The 18,117-nt window shown below is 43.5% G+C and overlaps 1 protein-coding gene across 1 annotated transcript in view; it reads left to right on the top strand.

Moving 5' to 3' along the window:
- Positions 1–17,336, top strand: part of slitrk6 (SLIT and NTRK-like family, member 6) — a 29,460-nt gene extending 12,124 nt beyond the window's left edge. The window contains exon 2 of the mRNA XM_079581878.1: positions 13,265–17,336. Coding sequence (XP_079438004.1) covers positions 13,275–15,779 — 2,505 coding nt within the window. The 5' untranslated portion in view covers positions 13,265–13,274 and the 3' untranslated portion in view covers positions 15,780–17,336. The remainder of the gene's footprint in view (positions 1–13,264) is intronic.
- The last annotated feature ends 781 nt before the right edge of the window (positions 17,337–18,117 follow it).

Below are 18,117 nucleotides of genomic sequence, written 5' to 3'. Positions count from 1 at the left end.
GATATTAAAGGCAGTGTTGTGCTTTTTGCAGGTGTTTTAATCTCAAACACATCTTTATCGTCATCTTTGTTGGTTAGACAACGCAATATTGATCCAAAACAGCCAGAACAAACCTGATTTCCTATCACTCCCCGTCCTTTTCCTCCCATTCGCTGTGGAAGTGTTTCAATACTGAGAGTAGTGCAGGTGAAAAAAGCATTTCCTGGATGCGTAGGACACTGGAGGAGCTAAGAGCAGTCTCTGGGGAAGACACAAAGACTAATCAATGTTGCGCGAGTGGGTCGAAACATAGCTCCAGGTTTGCTTTTGATTAAAGAATTGTTTTGTATGATGGTGAAGCGCCGCGTAAGGTCGATTTGGCATGAAACCTCACCTCCTGGCTCGACTTATTGGTAATGATGAATGCTGGACCGACTCAAATAAATCAGCAGCATCTTGATTCCTCAGCTAAGTCGTGTCAAGCCGTTCATCACTTCAGTCTATGAAATGTTGTTAATAAAAGTGCCCGTCTCCACACTTCACTTTGCTGTCATGCATGCTGCGTTTTTATTCCGGGCAAACTGGTCTATATTCAGAATAGAAGCGCGAGTGTTCATTATGTTCTTCCAACAGTGCGAGAACACCCAAACAAGGCGTCTATTTATACACAGCTGTCTTCCCCCAGCGCAAACACCTTGATACTACAGTAACACGAGTGTAATGTTCCCCTCGCTCGTTTTTTTTTTTTTTTTTGGAGAACTAATTACGGCGCATTAGCTAAACAGACCATCTGAAATGCAAGCCTGCGTGCTGCACCGCGCTTGCCAGGGGAGCCCATCCTATCTCTCCCTACTTTGTAAAGCACAATCTTCGCGGGGCTATTATTAGCTCCCCTGCATATGTTTGTTATCGGAAATCAAAGGCCGGAGAACGCCGGCGTTGATGGTCCACCCACAGATGCATTTGTGAAAGTGTGTGATACCAATACATCCGATATGCAAAGCGCTTTCGAAAAGCCTTGGGCAACATTATTTGACTGTGTTTTGACAATGTAAGCACGTCCAGTCGTGTAGAGTAGTGAGTAAAGTCCCTCTATTTGCAAGCCAAACCGAATCGGGAGGTCAACAATGGCAGAAGGAAGCTAAAGTAATTGGAGCAGTTGTTGTAGCAGTAGATATTTTGATATTCCATCCATCCATTTTCTTCCACTTGTCTATTGCCGGGTCGTGGGGGCAGTAGCTGGAGCTGCCCAAATCACATTGCACCAACCCCTATGGCTCCTCCTGCAGGTGGTGGGTCCACGGGAGGACGGCCTCGTGATTCTAACCGGGCCTGTTGGTCTCTCATAAGGGGCTTCTGAACCGCTCTCTGTCTGACCCGTCACCAAGGACCTGTTTCCATGGGAGACCCCTGACAACAGAGCTCCCAGGATCATTCGGGCGCTCAAACCCCTCCACCACGTTAAGGTGGCGGTTCCAGGAGGGGGATATTTTGATATTGTGAAAGAATATTTGCCCAAAAGTGAACACAGCCTTTGTTTTCTGTCATTAGACGAGCGGATGTCTATTTACAGTATGAAAGCACAGTCCGCATTGTGAGTTGACGCATTTTCGCTGTTACGGAGGCCAGCTGTTCGACGTTACCCGACACAGCTGAGTCTCGCAGAAGGAGAGCGAGCGAGACCGAGAAACCGAGAGAGAGAGAGCGAGCGATGGAGCGGTCCCATGGTTAACTGCAGCGTCTGTGTGTGCGCCATAAGCCATGCCAGGGGGGATGTGTTTCTGCATGGGGGGACCGTCGGGAGCAGGAAGTCCACGGGCTGCGCGCTGACGCCGTTAAACGCGAACCAGGTGAAAAGGGATGGGGATTAAACGGTTCATGTACCTACTGTAACTGCTGTTTTTCCAGTTTAGTGGGCGATTCGCGCTGGAATAGGGCCACGTCTTGGTCAATGGAAAGCGCAGCCAAAGAAAAAGAGTTGGAGTATTCCCATAGCTACTTTGAAAATTCATAGGAGAGATATTATGCAAAATCGTCGTACTGTTTCGTCGTCAGAAACGTACTTCCTGGCTGCGGTCGTGTCATGGAAGGCCTCAATTATGCAGGATGTGTCCATTCCGCATTGGTATTCGCAGGCTACATTACATTTTGGGACGCTGTGGTGCAGTGGGTTGAGTGTTTGCTCGCGAGTTAGTGGACGACTGCTTCAAATCTCGGGCGAATGAGTTTTGCAGTTGTGTCCCGTGAGCTCGCAGACGTTTCATTCACATGAGCCTTTTCAGAGCATGTACAGAAGAGTATTTGATGTACAGTACTGTGTGAACCTAAAGCTTCATGTGACTCTTTCCCTGCGGCATTGCTCAACTAGAAAGGAGGGTTAACAAAAAAGTATGTTATTAATAATCTTTAGTGATTATGGGGAGACTACAGGCAAAGGTTATTGTCGGGTTTTGAGCCAGGTTGTGTCTCTTAACATATACACTTTCACTTGGAAACGACAACAAAAAAGCCTGATGTTCCAAATGAACACATGGGCAAACCTTTTGATGTGAGGGCAACATTGGGTTCTTGACCTTAGTACGAGGGCCGGACCAGTTGCGAATATAAATGTTTCAAATAATGAAGTTGTTCTCAGATAGACTGCAATCGAGTAAACGCATTTCAGCCTGAAAAGACTCCGAGACAGACTGCATTAGAGAGTTTTATTGAACTTGAATCATGATTAGAGGGCTCAGACCCCGGCGGTAGATTGCAGTGATGATATGGAATACATGGCGTTGATACATGATGGCCAGAATCTTCCCCTGGAGCTCGGACTCTGGTGGTGGCCGGTCGACGCACTGAGCAGAGCCTGAGGAGAGGCCAGGCGGAGGAGGGGCTGGGAAACAGCCGAGTGATTGACCGGGGAGCTTAAGAAGGCGATCCTGGGCGATGAATGGCTGAAGCGGAAAAAGCAGCTGTGATGATTGGCTGACGCGAAGGTGCGGTTTGCGCTGGGGCCGTGATTGGGTGATGAGTGAAGACTGCCTTTGATGAGACGATGAATGAAGGCTTCTGGTACATCTTCTAGGTGCTCCTGCCAGGAACATGTACCTGCATCTTCCAAGACTTGTACCTGCGCAAATCTTGAATTTGTGCTGAAGCTTAATTTCAAAATTTCAAAATATTTTTCTGTATGTTTTCACCCTTTTAAACCAGTGCATATCGGGCTGGATTACATTTTTTGCGGGCCGGATTGAAAGGCAAGGTGGGCCACGTTTGGCCCCCGTGCCGGTAGTTAGCCCACCTCTGCTATAACATGTTTGATTATTGCACTGATTCAATGTTTTGCTATAGATTTAAATGTCATTCCAAGAGCCATGTTGCCTCCTCAAAATGTATTACTCTCACATCGGTGCGACAATATCTCCACATTAGTCGCCCCTGCAGACTTCAACTTTTCCAGCCTTGGACTGATAAATATTTTGGAGGTTTTGTCAAGGGGATCTGATTTGTAGCCTGCATTATTGAGTTTTGAATTACAAATGCAAAATTTCCATTTTTGCTGATTTTTCCACTAATAAGCAGCTTCTTTCAAAACAAAACAAAATCCACAATCCTCTCAGTAACTAATGTCGACAAAATAAAACCATAAGTTTAAACCTGCAACCATCCATTATTAATTCATTGCTTTTTTTCATAATTTATGCTTGTAATCGATAGCAAAAGTTTCAAATGTAAAAAGTTTTCCTATTCACCTGCAGTGCTGCCTTAATCAATGCTTGTTTTGTCGTAGCAAATACTGCATTATACTCTAAAGTCGAGTGGAAAGAAAAAATCCCTAATACAGCCTGCTCTACAGCTACATTACGAACAAATACTAGAATGTACTCAAAGGGTGGCAGGGACACGTAAAGAAGAACCTCGTATTGGAGTGAATGCAACTTTGTCTGAATTGTCAGGGCCTAAATAGACTTCAGTCGATTTTCCGCAGTATCTGTAACATTTAGCGCTGAATAAAGCGAGGGCATAAAACGATCCTCATGGAGTTTGAATCAACGCAGAAGCTTATTTTATGCCGTATATCAACGGGAAAGTTTGAACGCATTTGGAGTGTTTGTTGCCTTTGAAAAGTGCGGCTCGTATATTAGTCGCACAAAGACGCCGGCGGTAGTATATTCGAGCACTATTTATGCCGTCCTGACAGCGGGCTCAGACTTGGGAGAATTAAAATTTACTCCGACAACCTCTGCCTTGTCAACATCCATAAATCAACGTCACGGTAGGTGGCCAAGAGAGTAAGGTCAGGGGATGCTGAGGTGACTGCCAAGAAGACTCCCAAAGATGCTTCGCTTTTACAACGTATCGCGTTTAAGTCTATTTTGTAGCATTTACTAGTTATTCACTCATTCATCATGGCGAGTCACATAATAATCTCTATAAATAAACCCTTTTAGAGCCACTTTTTGTAATATCAGTTAATGTCATTGTGTAATATACTCCAGTTTAGCTTACATTTATATTGCACTTATCGAGCCTGTGTTTGGCAAACTTCCCATAGAGTTACACAGTAGTCATTATTCATTCACTCCTTGGCCACAGGTTCACCGGGGTAGACGAACAGTAGCGAGGCAGCCAGTCTGTGCGATGATCCCTTCGACCAAAACTAACCACTCACTCGCACATACCCGTCGCACACGGTGTGTCTAAAACATTTGCGATGTTTTCCTACTTAAAGTAAATAAGTTAAAGTAAATGTTTAAGAATCGATGACTGAAGCGATTACAAATGCATTACAAACCGCTTGATGCACTTCCTGACCAAAAGAAAAAGCCAGCACACGAAAAGTCTTTCTAAACAAGGGCCGAGATATTCCATGGGTTTAGAAAAATTAAAAAAGCCCTTATTAATTCAGGGCTAACATTTAAAAAACGCCGACGCAGGGCATGTGCTGCTGCTGCTGCAAAAAAGGTCACACACTGTAATATTTGGTTGGAACGGCTTTAAATTTAAAAGATCCTGTGTTCACCATCATTTTTCACAGAGATCCTGAATTGATGATGGGTGAGTGTGATCACTGCACAAAGCCTTCTCCAGTACATCCCAAAGAGTCTCAATGGGGTTCAGATCTGGACTCTGTGGCGGCCGATCCATGTGTGAAAATGATGTCTCATGGTCCCTGAACCACTCTTTCACAATCCTGGCTTTGTCGTCTTGGAGTATGCCGTCAGCAAAGAAGACATCCTTTGATTGGCCATTTGGGATGTTCAGATTTGGGCACGTACATTATGTTAAGAATTACTGTGCAAATTGTATTTCAGTGCCATAAAGGTAAATATTTCTGCTCGTCAGCATTCAATTAACAGTTTATGGGTGGCCAGATCGAAGGTTTATGCATAACTGCAAGCCTCTGGAGGGTCCTACACCTTGATGTTTGCTTTGTAGCAGCTGTTCTCTTAATCTGATGTATTTGTCTGGCAGAAACCGTCCTTGTTGTGCCTTGATCTGCACAAACCCACGTGTGCTCTGAATCAGCCACAAATCTTTTAACAGTGCGATGATTATGCTTTGTTTTTTGAAATATCGAAGGTTTTCATAAGATAGTCAAAGGCAACAACTATTTGACGCTTTTCATCAGCAGAGAGATCTGCTTGAAAATGAAGGTGAACATCCTTTTTCAGTAGTGTTTTCCTTAACTGGGCTTAAACTGACAACTAATTATCACAGGCGTCTGAGATAGGTGTACCACAATACCATCCATGAGTTTCATTGAACATTTTTTTTTTTTTCCCTTTTTTCCCCTATGTCACTGAAATACGACTACAGCAACCTCAGATCAGAACAAATCCAGGTGGCCACTTTTTTTGGTCAGTTACCAACTTTATTAGAAATGGCATTGAGAGAGTTGAATACAAAATCTGAGTTCATGGCACAGTTATTCATTAATTACTTATTTTTTTAGTATATAATCCCACAGAACTGCCTATAGCAACCAATGTGTTTCTTTTGGAGATTATATATTGTGCAGTACTTCAGTGCAAGTTAGCACCACACCAAAATATACCAAGCATTCTGACATTTCTTCAGTCTAAAATCCGAAGATGGATACTTTGCAAAGGCCGGATTTTGTTGGGTGGCCCAGCCCTATATATATATTTATCATTGCTGCCACCGGGGATAACAACCACTTCATATTTGTACATCAACTTGCCTCGCGTTACAGAAAAAGGAATTAGCCCCGTACCTCCCGGGCTTTTCGCGGCTCCGGCTCGCCTTGCTCCTCCTGACAGTGATGGCGACGGAACACGACTGCAGATCTGTTTGTTTAAAATCTAAAAATACGCTCCCTAAACTGAGCAGGGGCCGAGGTCGTGTCACGCGTGTCGGTTTGTTGCCGACTATGACAAACGCGTGTAAAAATAAGTTGCAATTGCAGGAGCGGGGGGGGGGGGGCGCGTGCCGAGTGAACCGTGTCAAATCGATCGGGAGCGAGGGCGCGTGGAGGCTGCTGTCCAGTAATGAGAACGTGCTCACTGGCCGCTTGATTCCGGATCGGTCTCCCACAAGTTCAGCTCCGACTTTTCACGCGGATAATGACGAGCAACAGCTGCCGAAAAGCAACCGCTGTGATTGGCATAAACGTCTATAAGTGAGGCAGAGGCGAGCACTTCGGTGGGCGCTGGATGGACGTAACACGAGATTGAAAAACAATAAATGAGTCGAGGGAAAGCCGGTGCAGAGCTGACTCTGGGCAGTTTGATGCCTGAGGGGAGAGTGGGCTTTGGTGACAGATCAGGTTCAGCACGCCGGGTCACAGTAAATGATGATATTGACCTTTAAAAAATTGCATGGGGACTGCAATTAGGCATCCTGTGTACTCACCTTGGTCTGATGTACTTACTCTGATGTGAGCAAGCTGCAGTTGAAGTTAATAATATGGTTCGCACTTGCGTCTTTGGAAAACACGTGAGCTATATCCTGGGTGCTTCCACACAAAGCGAGACAATGCGGTTATGCAAGAAGAAAGAATACGGTAGCACTTTAAAATAATGGTACATGTATTGCTGAATCATGAGTTCTCAGGAACAAACATGTTGGTTCATTGATGACGTCATCCTTGAATTAAACGTCTAACAACTGTAATGAATGTACATGAAAATCTTAATATTTCATCATGAGGATCACATGAGAATACCATGAACTCACTAAAACAGCAATGAAATGACAATAAAATGATCAACCAATCATGATCATGAGGACTCATATGGTGGAAATCTACTTTTAAATGATGTACAAGAACACAAAGTATAACTTTATAGGAAAACATTAATCCTTAATCAGGATAACGGCAATCATGAACTTATCATTTGCTAATCCTTAACTACATCATGATTTCATATGATTATGTCTCCTCGACTAAAGTGGTGCTTTATTCTAAACTGTTAAACCTGTTAAAGACCAGCTCTTGAGATCTTATTTGGTTGTTCTGTACTTAAAATAATTTGTAATAAAGGTTTTTGAATTGTTTTTTCCACAGAAAAATAAAAATTGAGGAAACAATCCACAAATCATTGCTTCGTCTTCAGGACTAAGGTAGTCTAAGTTTAAAAAGTTTAGGGTAATGCACCACTTTAGTTGAGGGGACATTATTTGCAAGCAGATTTCCACCGTGCACAATCCTCATGATCATGATTGGTCGATCATTTTATTGTCATTTCATTGCCTTTTAAGTGAATTCATGGTATTCTCATGTGATCCTCATGATCATGATGAATTATTAAGATTTTCATTTACATTCATTAAAGTAGTTAGACATTTAATTCAGGGATGAAGTCGTCCACGAACCATCGTGTAATCGTGTTTGTTTCTGAGAAGTCATCAATTAGTCAAGCATGAATGTTTAATGAAACCAGTTCATGAAAATCAAGCATGAACTCATGTACCATTATTAAAAAGTGTTACCAAAAATACAGTTGAAAGTAGTGTAGTGTAGTTTATTTCTGTAACTTTTTATGTGAAATGCATATTGATATTCGCATATTTGATCTTTCAGCACCCCATGGATGGTCAGCATGCCGCCTTTACCCTCTCAATTGTTTTTTTAGGGTTTCTGGTAGGTCGATTCAGAAAACCTACCAGAAACCGGAAAGAGAATTGATCCTGGGGTGTCAAAGAGGCCACTGTGATGGAAAGTAAAAGCTGCTTGGTCAGTGAAAGATCAAATATGCATACAAAGTTAAATAGTTCACCTTTAATTACTGCTAATGTTATAGAATACGAGCATCTGTGTAGCACTAATATTAGTATTGCATACAACTACCATAACTATAACTTCTACTGCTGCCACAACATAGCAATGAGCAGATGCAGAAAACACTAAGCGCTCATAAGTCGGGGCCAACAGTTTCACCAAAGTTTTATACACTACCTAAACCATTTTATTTCAACATAATGAGCACACAGAGTGATATTCCATTGGTATTTTGCCGGGGCATTCCGAAAATGTCATTTAGAAGTCATTGGCAATTGACCCACATTGTTGCCTCGGTAAAACGGCGTTTTAAGGATCCCCTGCAGGATACCGGTCCTGTTAAACACATTGTGAGCGATGCGAGCGGTGTTGGGCGATGAAATGTCAGCAGCCATTAGAATAATTGATCAATATGAGGCAGAGGCGGCTTGTTAGAGGGCCGCTGTGCACTGAGAGTTATAGGATCCAGAGAACACGGAATTGTTTTGCACTTCATTGGATTTGAGAGAAGCGTCTGGATGGATGCGTGGTTATTACTCTGGCTTTGTCCTATGCACTAAAGACATGCATGTGCTAAATAGACCCTTGGGAATCGATATGCATAAATCCGCCTCATCGTAATGCCTTCGCTCCGGTTCTTAATGCCCACTTCTAAGAACCACTCCACCCCCCCCCTTTCTTCTCACCAATTTGCAAACAAAGGACATTTGAAAGCCTCATTCTGAGCGATCAACAAAGGTTCTCTGCAAGATGGAGAACAATCCAATCAAACGACGCACTTTCTCACATTGTCTCCGTTTATCTTTAAGGGAAAGAAGCAATTTCACTCGCGTAACCTAAAACGGGATAATTAGTCGGCGCGACATATTGAGTGGACACTTTCTCGATGCGTTGCTTTGCTGCGTTATATCAACTACAACTTCTCATAACAGCGCGATTGATGCTGGACTGAAAGGCGGGGGTTGTTTATCCTTTGCCGAGCTGCCGCTAGACGGAGGAATCGTTGAAGCAAGTACAATGTTTATAGGATTTCAAATGCCGAAATCCCATTGAAGTGCATGACACAGAGCTTAGCATGTGGTTAAAAAAAAAAAAATGTTCTTCAGATCTCCCTATTTGCTGGGATTTGGGTTTGCCGGAGTATTTTCTCGGTGATTTATTTATGTTTTTGGCCTCGCTCGACGCGAACACGCTAGATGTCAACGGGTGGTTTTCTAATTGTATCGCCTCTATGCCATCGTTTGCAACAAAAAAAAAAAAAAAAAAAAGATGAGTGTTTGCGGAAACGCTCCAGCCCTGGCACGGCGAGAGCGTTTGTCACGGTCCGCGGGAAACTTTCCCTGCCAACGCCAAATGTCTGTAAAAATGGATCGGTTGCGGAGTCCGTTTGAAGTCCGGCGAGGGGGGGAAGCTTATATGCCAGTTCATATCTGGGCGAAACGCCGCGCACGATAGCATCTGTTAATAGCCTTTGTTTTCATTTTGTTTTTGCCTTACGAGCGAGTGGGCCGGACAGAAGGTGAGTCTCGCGGGGGTATCTTGACCACGGCCAGACGTCCGACGGAGCTGACATGAATAAATAATGAAAAACAGGCAAGGATATCTTCCGGAACCGACATTTTTGCCGCTTTTTTTTTTGTCCAGCTTTAACAATGCATACATAATAGGTTTAGCAAATTAGATTTCCGGGACCCTTGAGATAAACTGGAACCGGAAAGCCAAACGCAAACCAGTCAACTGAGGAGTGCATTTTCATTGTTATGCAGACAATTTATAGCGGATTTTCTTTCCAGTTGCATCTGCCCTGGAGATATAGTGGAGGAAGAAGCCGTGGAAATAGTCATAACTTCTTGACCTTTCTACATTTCTCCTCTATAGCACAAGAAATCCTTCGTAAAACACTCCGGCGGCTACTAGGAAACTTGTCTCCCCCATTATTCCAAAGTAAAGCGCCTGCTCATTTAGTTCATCCAGTCGCTGCGTAAAGTTCAAAATGACCTTCAGATATTCAGCGCGGGGCTCTGAAATACATCACAGAGCGCGGGAGATAGTGTTGACTTTGGTTTTTCATCAATAATTTTGACTTTTACCCACCAGCACAGGCGAGTGTAACTTCGGAGAGGCAGCTTAAGGGAAAAGGTGAACACGAAACGAGGCAAGAAAGCTATAACTTTTCCCTTTTGTTTCTTGTGCAATAGGCATTAATATTCAATGAAGGCGGTGCCGGATTTGCGTCTCAGCGATTCGGGAATGCAGCGAATGTTGAGTTGAAAGTCGGTTTAAATATATAGCCTCGGCAAATTGCTTTAAATCTGTTCATCTGACATTGATCTTGGTGCCATTTATAATAGAACATACACGTCAATTGATCGCCAACATACCAAGATCTATGTATTTTTTACTCCCTGGACTTGGAAGTGCAAACTCCTCTGCAAATGGTATCCATGTCTCATCGACAAGGAGTGCATACCGGAACTTATGTGGAGAGAAAGAAAAAAGGGGTTGAGGGAAGTTGCTAGATTGGAAGTTTGATGCTGCCTGACAAATGGGGAAGCAAAGATGATTTACGGCACAGTGGAACGCGGGGGTCAAATAAGGATAAACATGCAAAACTCTTTGTGTAGAAGGTCCTTCGAGCCATTACTCTTAGTAAAGGTTATGTATATTTAAGCAAAGTAAGTATGAATGTATATAACTGGTTTTAATGCTTGTAGTTTTCTCATTTCCACTTGTTCTACAGCCACAACCTTATGCTTATCTATGGTACATGGAGCAAAAAGTTAGATAATTTCTGTACTAAGGCACTATCCACTATTCTAGCTTATACTACTACAACTGGGGATGCACCAATCCAATACTGGTATTAGGTATCGGAGCCGATACTGAAAAAAATTATGATACCTTAAAAAAAAAAAAACTTTTACCACCTAAATCTAAGTGTGGGCATGCTGCATATCATTGTAAAGCTAAGAACCTGGAGAATTCAATCGTTTTAGTTAACTTCCGCAAGAAAAAATACATGTTTGATCGTCGATACCTAAAGTATATTTGAAATGATCAGACCTCTTTTTCTGAGTTGTTTATATTAATGTAGCCTAAAGCCTGTCATATACACAAGGATATTTAGTGAAGAAAAGTCATCCTTGTTAAATGGTCATCCATTAGTTTATCAATAGATATAATTGATCTGTAACATCATGACAATAAAATATGTCTTTATTGATCTTACAATGGAGAAGAGTGAATTACATTTTTCGCTCAGAGAAAGCCACTTTTAAGAAAGTCTCTTGGTATTGGTAGATATCGGATAGGCACTCAAACCCCAGTATCGGTATCGGTATCAAAAAAGTTGGATCGGTGCATGTCTAACTACAACCACTACTATTATTGTAATTACTACCATAACAACCAGGAGTAGCTACCACAAATACTACTAAAGTCTTTGAACCCATTATTTTCTCTTTTACAGATACCCATGCGATGCAACCGAGCCGAAACACTGTAGACTTGCATCATGTAAAATGAATATTTATTCTTTAATCAGTGCTGCAGCCTATCAATCATTTTCATTAATTCTGCTTTCAATTTTCCTCGCCGCGTCTTATCAGTATGCTCTTAGTTAACAGATTTCTCGTCTCCCTTCATCCCTCCACGACACTCCAGTGATCCCTTTGTGCGCAATCTGGCCTTTGATCCGTGCAAATCAAGTCAAATTAGCGAGATACTTCCCGACAACGTGCCGGAGCCCCTCACGCTCAGCCTCACTTTTAATTACTCAATTACTCCAATTGTACTGCTATACAATTTGACAAGAGTGTTTAGCCTAATTGTCTAATCAATGACTATGAGCCGGAGACATGATTAGTTCACTTTTAGTTCGGTTGGCGTGAATGTACGTCGTCTGTCAGTGGCGCTTCTGTAATTCTTCCCATTGTCAAGCAGGCCATATACTAAATGCGCTCTTGAAGTGGGTCTGAGAAAGACTGATTTCACTGAGGCATTGTTATGAGTCATTGTCTTTGTGCGCGTATATATCAAGGGCAAAAAATCATTGGACTAAGAGGGATTTTCTCGAGCCCATAATAGCACCGAGTCACTGGAGAGAAATATCATCTCACCGCTATTACTCATGCTTTGGTGTATGTTTACTTGTTAAAACACAGAATCCCAGAAGCTATGGATTATTAGATGTCCTATTTAAAGTCAACTTATATACTGCAGTAGATATTTTTTTACTTATGACGGGGGGGAAAAGACCGTCATCTGGTGTAAGGCCACATTGGGTCACGAAACCCTATAAAGGAAGACAATGCCACTATATAAAGACACATCCACCATTTGGCTCGGGACCGCTCCCTTGTAAACGCTGTTTCGCCTTTTCATTCGATGCATTTTTAATACATAATGACTATATAAAGCCTGTTCGCCACTGTTCGGGATGACTGTGACCTCCTCTCATGCATACAACCAACGCATATATGTCATTTTTTTACGCCGTTGCACTTTTATAACTAAAGTTCATTTGTTGTAGCGCATTAAAGATGGATTGCGTGGATCCTCATGGGTGAAATATCATTGGATAGTGTGAGACATTCTCGCATGATGTTTTAATATAGTTCTGTCTGTACATACAAGCTGTATCAATCTGCAGAAGTGTGTGGTACTTATGGGAATCCTGGCTCTTTCATGGGAACTATATCTTTGAGATCTTTTGTTTATTCCTTCTGTGAGCCGATTAAAGAATTGGCGCTCATTTTATTTTGAAATCCAGTTTGATTAGTCATACTATCTGAGAACTCATCGCTGAGAAGCCGCATTTTAATTAAAGTCATCAAAGACATATATAAATAAATACGATGCTTAGTCCAAAGAACTTTCACTTGTATTAACTGCATTGTTGTTACTGTTTCTCGTGTTCGTTCAATGAACATCTGAGTGAGATTGCGTTAAAAAAGAAGAAAGAAAAAGATCAGCTCTTTCGACAAATGAGATCCATTTGTACTGTCATCAGTATGCATAGTTGATCGTCTTTTTGTCTTTTCTGCTTTGTTTCAGATCCGCCGAGATGCAGTCCTGTCTCATTTTCGTCGGCCTGTTCCTCTCCGTGGCCAAGTCCCAAGATATCCCCCCCTCAGAGGCTTCGTCGTCTCTCAGCGAATCTTGCGACTCGCTCTGCTCGTGCGAGGGAAAAGACGGCATCCTGCATTTGAACTGTGAGCAGCGGAACATAAGCAAAATCTCACAAATCAAAATCCCGTCAGGCGTGCCCTTCCACCTGAACCTCTACAAAAATGACTTGGTCGAGCTGCGTGCGGAGGAGATGGAAGGGCTTAAGAGTGCCCTGTCGCTGCACATTGGGGGTAATAGCATACAAGAGTTGGAGCCAGGGGTCTTCAGCGCTCTCGGATCACTGAAAAAACTCCACATAAATAGCAATTTTCTTGTCACCCTGAAAGAGGACACTTTCCAAGGCCTGGTGAATTTAGAGTTTCTACAAGCCGACACCAATTTTATCCGGGTCATTGAACCGGGAGCTTTCAACAAACTGATCCGCCTCAAGGTCCTAATCCTCAATGATAATTCCGTCGAGTTTTTGCCCAACAACATCTTCCGCTTCGTGCCCCTCACCCACCTCGACTTACGGGGCAACAAGCTTCAGACGCTGCCCTACGTCGGATTCCTGGAGCACATCGGGCGCATCATGGAACTGCTTTTGGAAGACAACGACTGGGTGTGCGACTGTGACCTATTGCATTTGAAAATCTGGATGGAGAACATGCGGGCGCAGTCTGCCATTAGCGACGTGGTGTGTGGACATCCGCACCACCTTAAAGGGATCATTCTGGCCAAAGTCAAGCGCGACGTCCTGTGCCCCTCCCATGCCGAAATCAACTTGGAAGAGCCCTCCAAGTCACTCGATATGGTTGTCACCCCCTCGTCTAAGTTGAATCCCAAACAAGATGACTCCAAGATGCCCGAGCCGTCTCACGTTCCAGGCAGCCCTTGTGTTGAGTACTGCGCCTGCCACAATCATCCCGTGACAGGCTTTTTAATGCATTGTCAGGACCGGGGGATCCAAGAGGTGTCAGATATCGGGATACTCGGGCAAAGCCCCACTAAGCTTGTCATGACCGGGAACATGATCCAAACGCTGCGCAAGTCGGACTTTCTAACATATGACAGCTTGGAATTGCTGAACCTCGCCAACAACAGAATAGATTACATCGACAATGAGACGTTCCTGAGCTTGAGCAGTCTGAAAAAGCTGTACCTAAATGGCAACCGGATTGAAAAACTGGTTTCCACTATGTTTGTCGGCCTCCACAATCTCGAATACCTTTATCTGGAATACAACCTCATCAAAGAGATTGCCCCAGGGACTTTCAACCCCCTCCCAAACCTAAAACTCTTGTCATTAAACAACAACCTCCTGAGCGCTCTCCCGCCGCAAATTTTCCGCAACGTGCCCCTCAACAAATTGAACTTGCGGAAAAACCTCCTCATGCACCTGCCAGTGAGCAACGTGCTGGACCAGCTTGATTCCCTGGAGCAGATTTATTTAGAGGACAACCCATGGGACTGCAGCTGCGACTTGCTCAGTTTAAAACAATGGGTGGAGAAATTGAGGAAGGACACTGTGGTGGGGTCTATTTTGTGCCACACGCCAAAGAAAGTGGTGCAGTCCGAATTGCGGAGTCTCCGTCACGAGGTGCTGTGTCCCGGCTTGGGGACCTACTACCCAAACGAAGAGGATGCCGTCACTGCTACGCTCGGTCCTGACAACACCGGAAGGGGTTTGCTGAGTGCTTTGACGGACACAGTTCCTTTGTCGGTGCTGATTTTGAGCATGCTAGTGTTTGTCCTGATGATCATTTTCTGTTCGGCGGGACTCGTGGTGTTCGTCGTGCACAGGCGGAGGAGGAGGGCAAAGCGGAAGGCGCTGGAAGAGCAACCCAGAGAAAATGCAAGTAGCAGTCCAATTCATTTACACTACAGCATGTACGGACAAAAGACGACGCACCACACGCTGACTCAGAGAACAGGGTCTTCCAGCTTGTATGAGGAAAGATCGCATAGTCCAATCGTCCAAATCTGCCGCAATCCGACGTACTGCGCCCAACACAAGGAGCATGACACCGACATGGATTACAGCCTGGAAGACCCCGTCCTGAAGCATCAAGTCTGCCGGAGCATCATGGAAAAGGAAAACACCTCTCCCCTCACCGGGAACCCCAAGTACAGGCCTATACCGGGAGAGTGCCCGGCGGAGTTCGTCACGCTCGGGAATCCTAATTCTCTGTACAGGAACCTTTTCGAGCGGGAAAAGGAGCTCCAGCAGCTGGGGATCACGGAATATCTTCGGAAAAACATGCCGCAGCTTCAGTCGGCGGTGGACATGCAGGGTCCGGCGCATCAGGAGGAGTTAAAGCTGATGGAGGCGATTATGTACACGAGACCGCGCAAGGTGATGCTAGAGCAAACTAAGAACGAGTACTTTGAACTCAAGGCCAACCTGAGCTCTGAGCCGGACTACTTGGAGGTCTTGGAGCATCAGACTCCTTTTAACTAAAAGACAACTATATAATATTGATCAGAAAACCAAGTGCCTTGTCCCGTTTGCTTCTTTCCACAGTGTGAGATACTATATTACCATGGGCACACCACTTATGTTTAGAGGAGAATGTATCTGGTTTTACCTGTGTAGTCTTTTCATGTTGACCCCAAAATGTAGCTGGTAAAAAGTGTTTGTACAAACCTTGTGTTCATGGGTTTCTGGAACAACAGTTTTCGAGGACTTTTTTGACCTTTCAAAAGATCGAACGCCGATGTTTATGTTTATTGCTGTGGCAACGGTCCTAGTTTCTCATCACATGAAACCCATGGATACACTGCTCAGGCCTCGCGATTCGATTATTAATTGGTGATGTAAAAGCGTAAATAGATAGCAGGTAGAAAGTAAAAGTGTATTTTGTTTGGATTTGTTAAAAGTTGAACAATCATAGGCATTTTAGTAAGTTTGAAACCAGAGATGTGCTGAGTGTTAGAACACAAAAGTATCAAAAGTGTTTGGGGAGCTGAAGCTACTGTCCAATTGCTGAAAGATTCGAGCTTGTATTAGGCAATTTGTCATATTGTTATGCCTGAACAGTTCATTACGAGATCAGTATGTAAAGAGTGGGCTGGTTCTAACCTTTATATTCCACTTCATCAGCTTTTTATGATGGATCACATTTCGACGGCGTCCCCCTGCCAAACGAATTGATCCACGTAGCTCTCACCATCCCATCCCACACCCCGGCCCGGACGGCAGCAGATGTTGTGCCAGAACCAAGTGGGTGAATTCCAATCAGCTCTTGACCCAGAATTGCTGTTTAATCACTATATTCTGAGTCGGGCCATGACCTGATTACTCCCCTCTGTCAGCCAGATGCAATAGTGTTACCCGAATGCTCATTGTGCCGTAGAGTCAGCGAAATGCCAAGCGCACATCGGATAAAAAAACAAAAAACAACAAAAAACAGCGAAAGGAGTATGTTTCATTGCTGTTTCGCTGTCGGTTTGTGACATGCTGCGATGTCTTGCAGTCAAAGGACCTTTATTTATTTTTATACAGATTCACTTTGAAGGTGATTTAGTTCTCCTATAGAAAATAATAGCACTTAAAGGTACGGTATATTCTACACAATATTGTACAAATGCACTAAACTGTTCAGATGCCATATGATGGTGCATGACAATCAAGTCCTGCTGATGAATTTATTTTGTTTGTTTAGAGACGCGCCACTTTGCGGATGTGAATGGTCATCGGGGGGGAAACGTATTTTTGTTACAAATTTCTTCACGCTACCACTCGGAACTGATTTGCAACGGATGCTACATGCGGAATGAAACTCTGGTTTTTCTTCACTGTCATACCAACAGCACTGGTGAATGGGATTTAGCATATTATATGTTCCGAACGGTTCATCCAAGCACATGCTCGGTAGCTTTTTTACTGAAATAGATTGACTTATTTATTCTGTATATTTTGTATATACTTATGTTCATTATGATATATTTTCTTTTTGTTTCTGTGTGCCTTCAGTGCTGTACAGAATATACCACGAGTTGTAAACTGATAAAAGAAATAAAGAATGATATTATGGCTGTTTTTTTTGTGTGGAATGTCGTATGTTTTGTGGAAGGGCAGCAGAAAAGCGCGGGAAAAGCGGAGATATACCGAAGTGCCATTCCGCCCACGGAGTCTATATGCTGACTCCAAAAAGCCTTGGCACGCGCTGAGTCCAATTTAAAAGGAAAACTCCGGTGAACTTTTCCCCACACAAAGTCAATATTTTCTCAAGTCAATCTGATAGTTTGCACTTTCTCAACAGTCCCAAATGGCTGCCGTCGAGCTGTGAATACTTTTTATCCCAAATTGTAATGCCTGTAAAAGATTAAAGAGAAAATTGCACATGTAAGATCCACAGCTGGGGCTCCCTGGGATCTTCCGGGGGAACAATTATAAGGCGTTTTCTCATTGAGATAAAACCGCGACCTTGTCCATGCACATAATTGATTGTTTCTGCCGGTTAGCCTTTTACAAATCACGCTGCGAGATCTGGGGTTACGTTGTGGCAATTACACGCTAAAACATGACTTCAGTATGAGCCGTCTCTCTCCGAGGGGTCGCTGCAGCAAATCATGGGATCTATAGGGTGCTCTAACGAAGCATGCAAACAGCACAGAAGGTGCACTTGTGATCTCTAGTGGCGTCATTAACTTACAGATCGCATAAAGGATTATTTGAAGAGGAATTCAAGGAAAAAGGCTACTTTAATGACGTTTCTGTTTGAATGTTTGAGTATAAAGGACATTTTCACCATTAAACCTACTCTTAGGCTGGAATTTATATCTGGAATTGAGAT

The sequence above is a fragment of the Gobius niger genome, assembly GCF_951799975.1.
Source record: "Gobius niger genome assembly, chromosome: 23".
NCBI lineage: Eukaryota > Metazoa > Chordata > Actinopteri > Gobiiformes > Gobiidae > Gobius > Gobius niger.
This window is presented reverse-complemented; position numbering and strand designations above follow the sequence as displayed.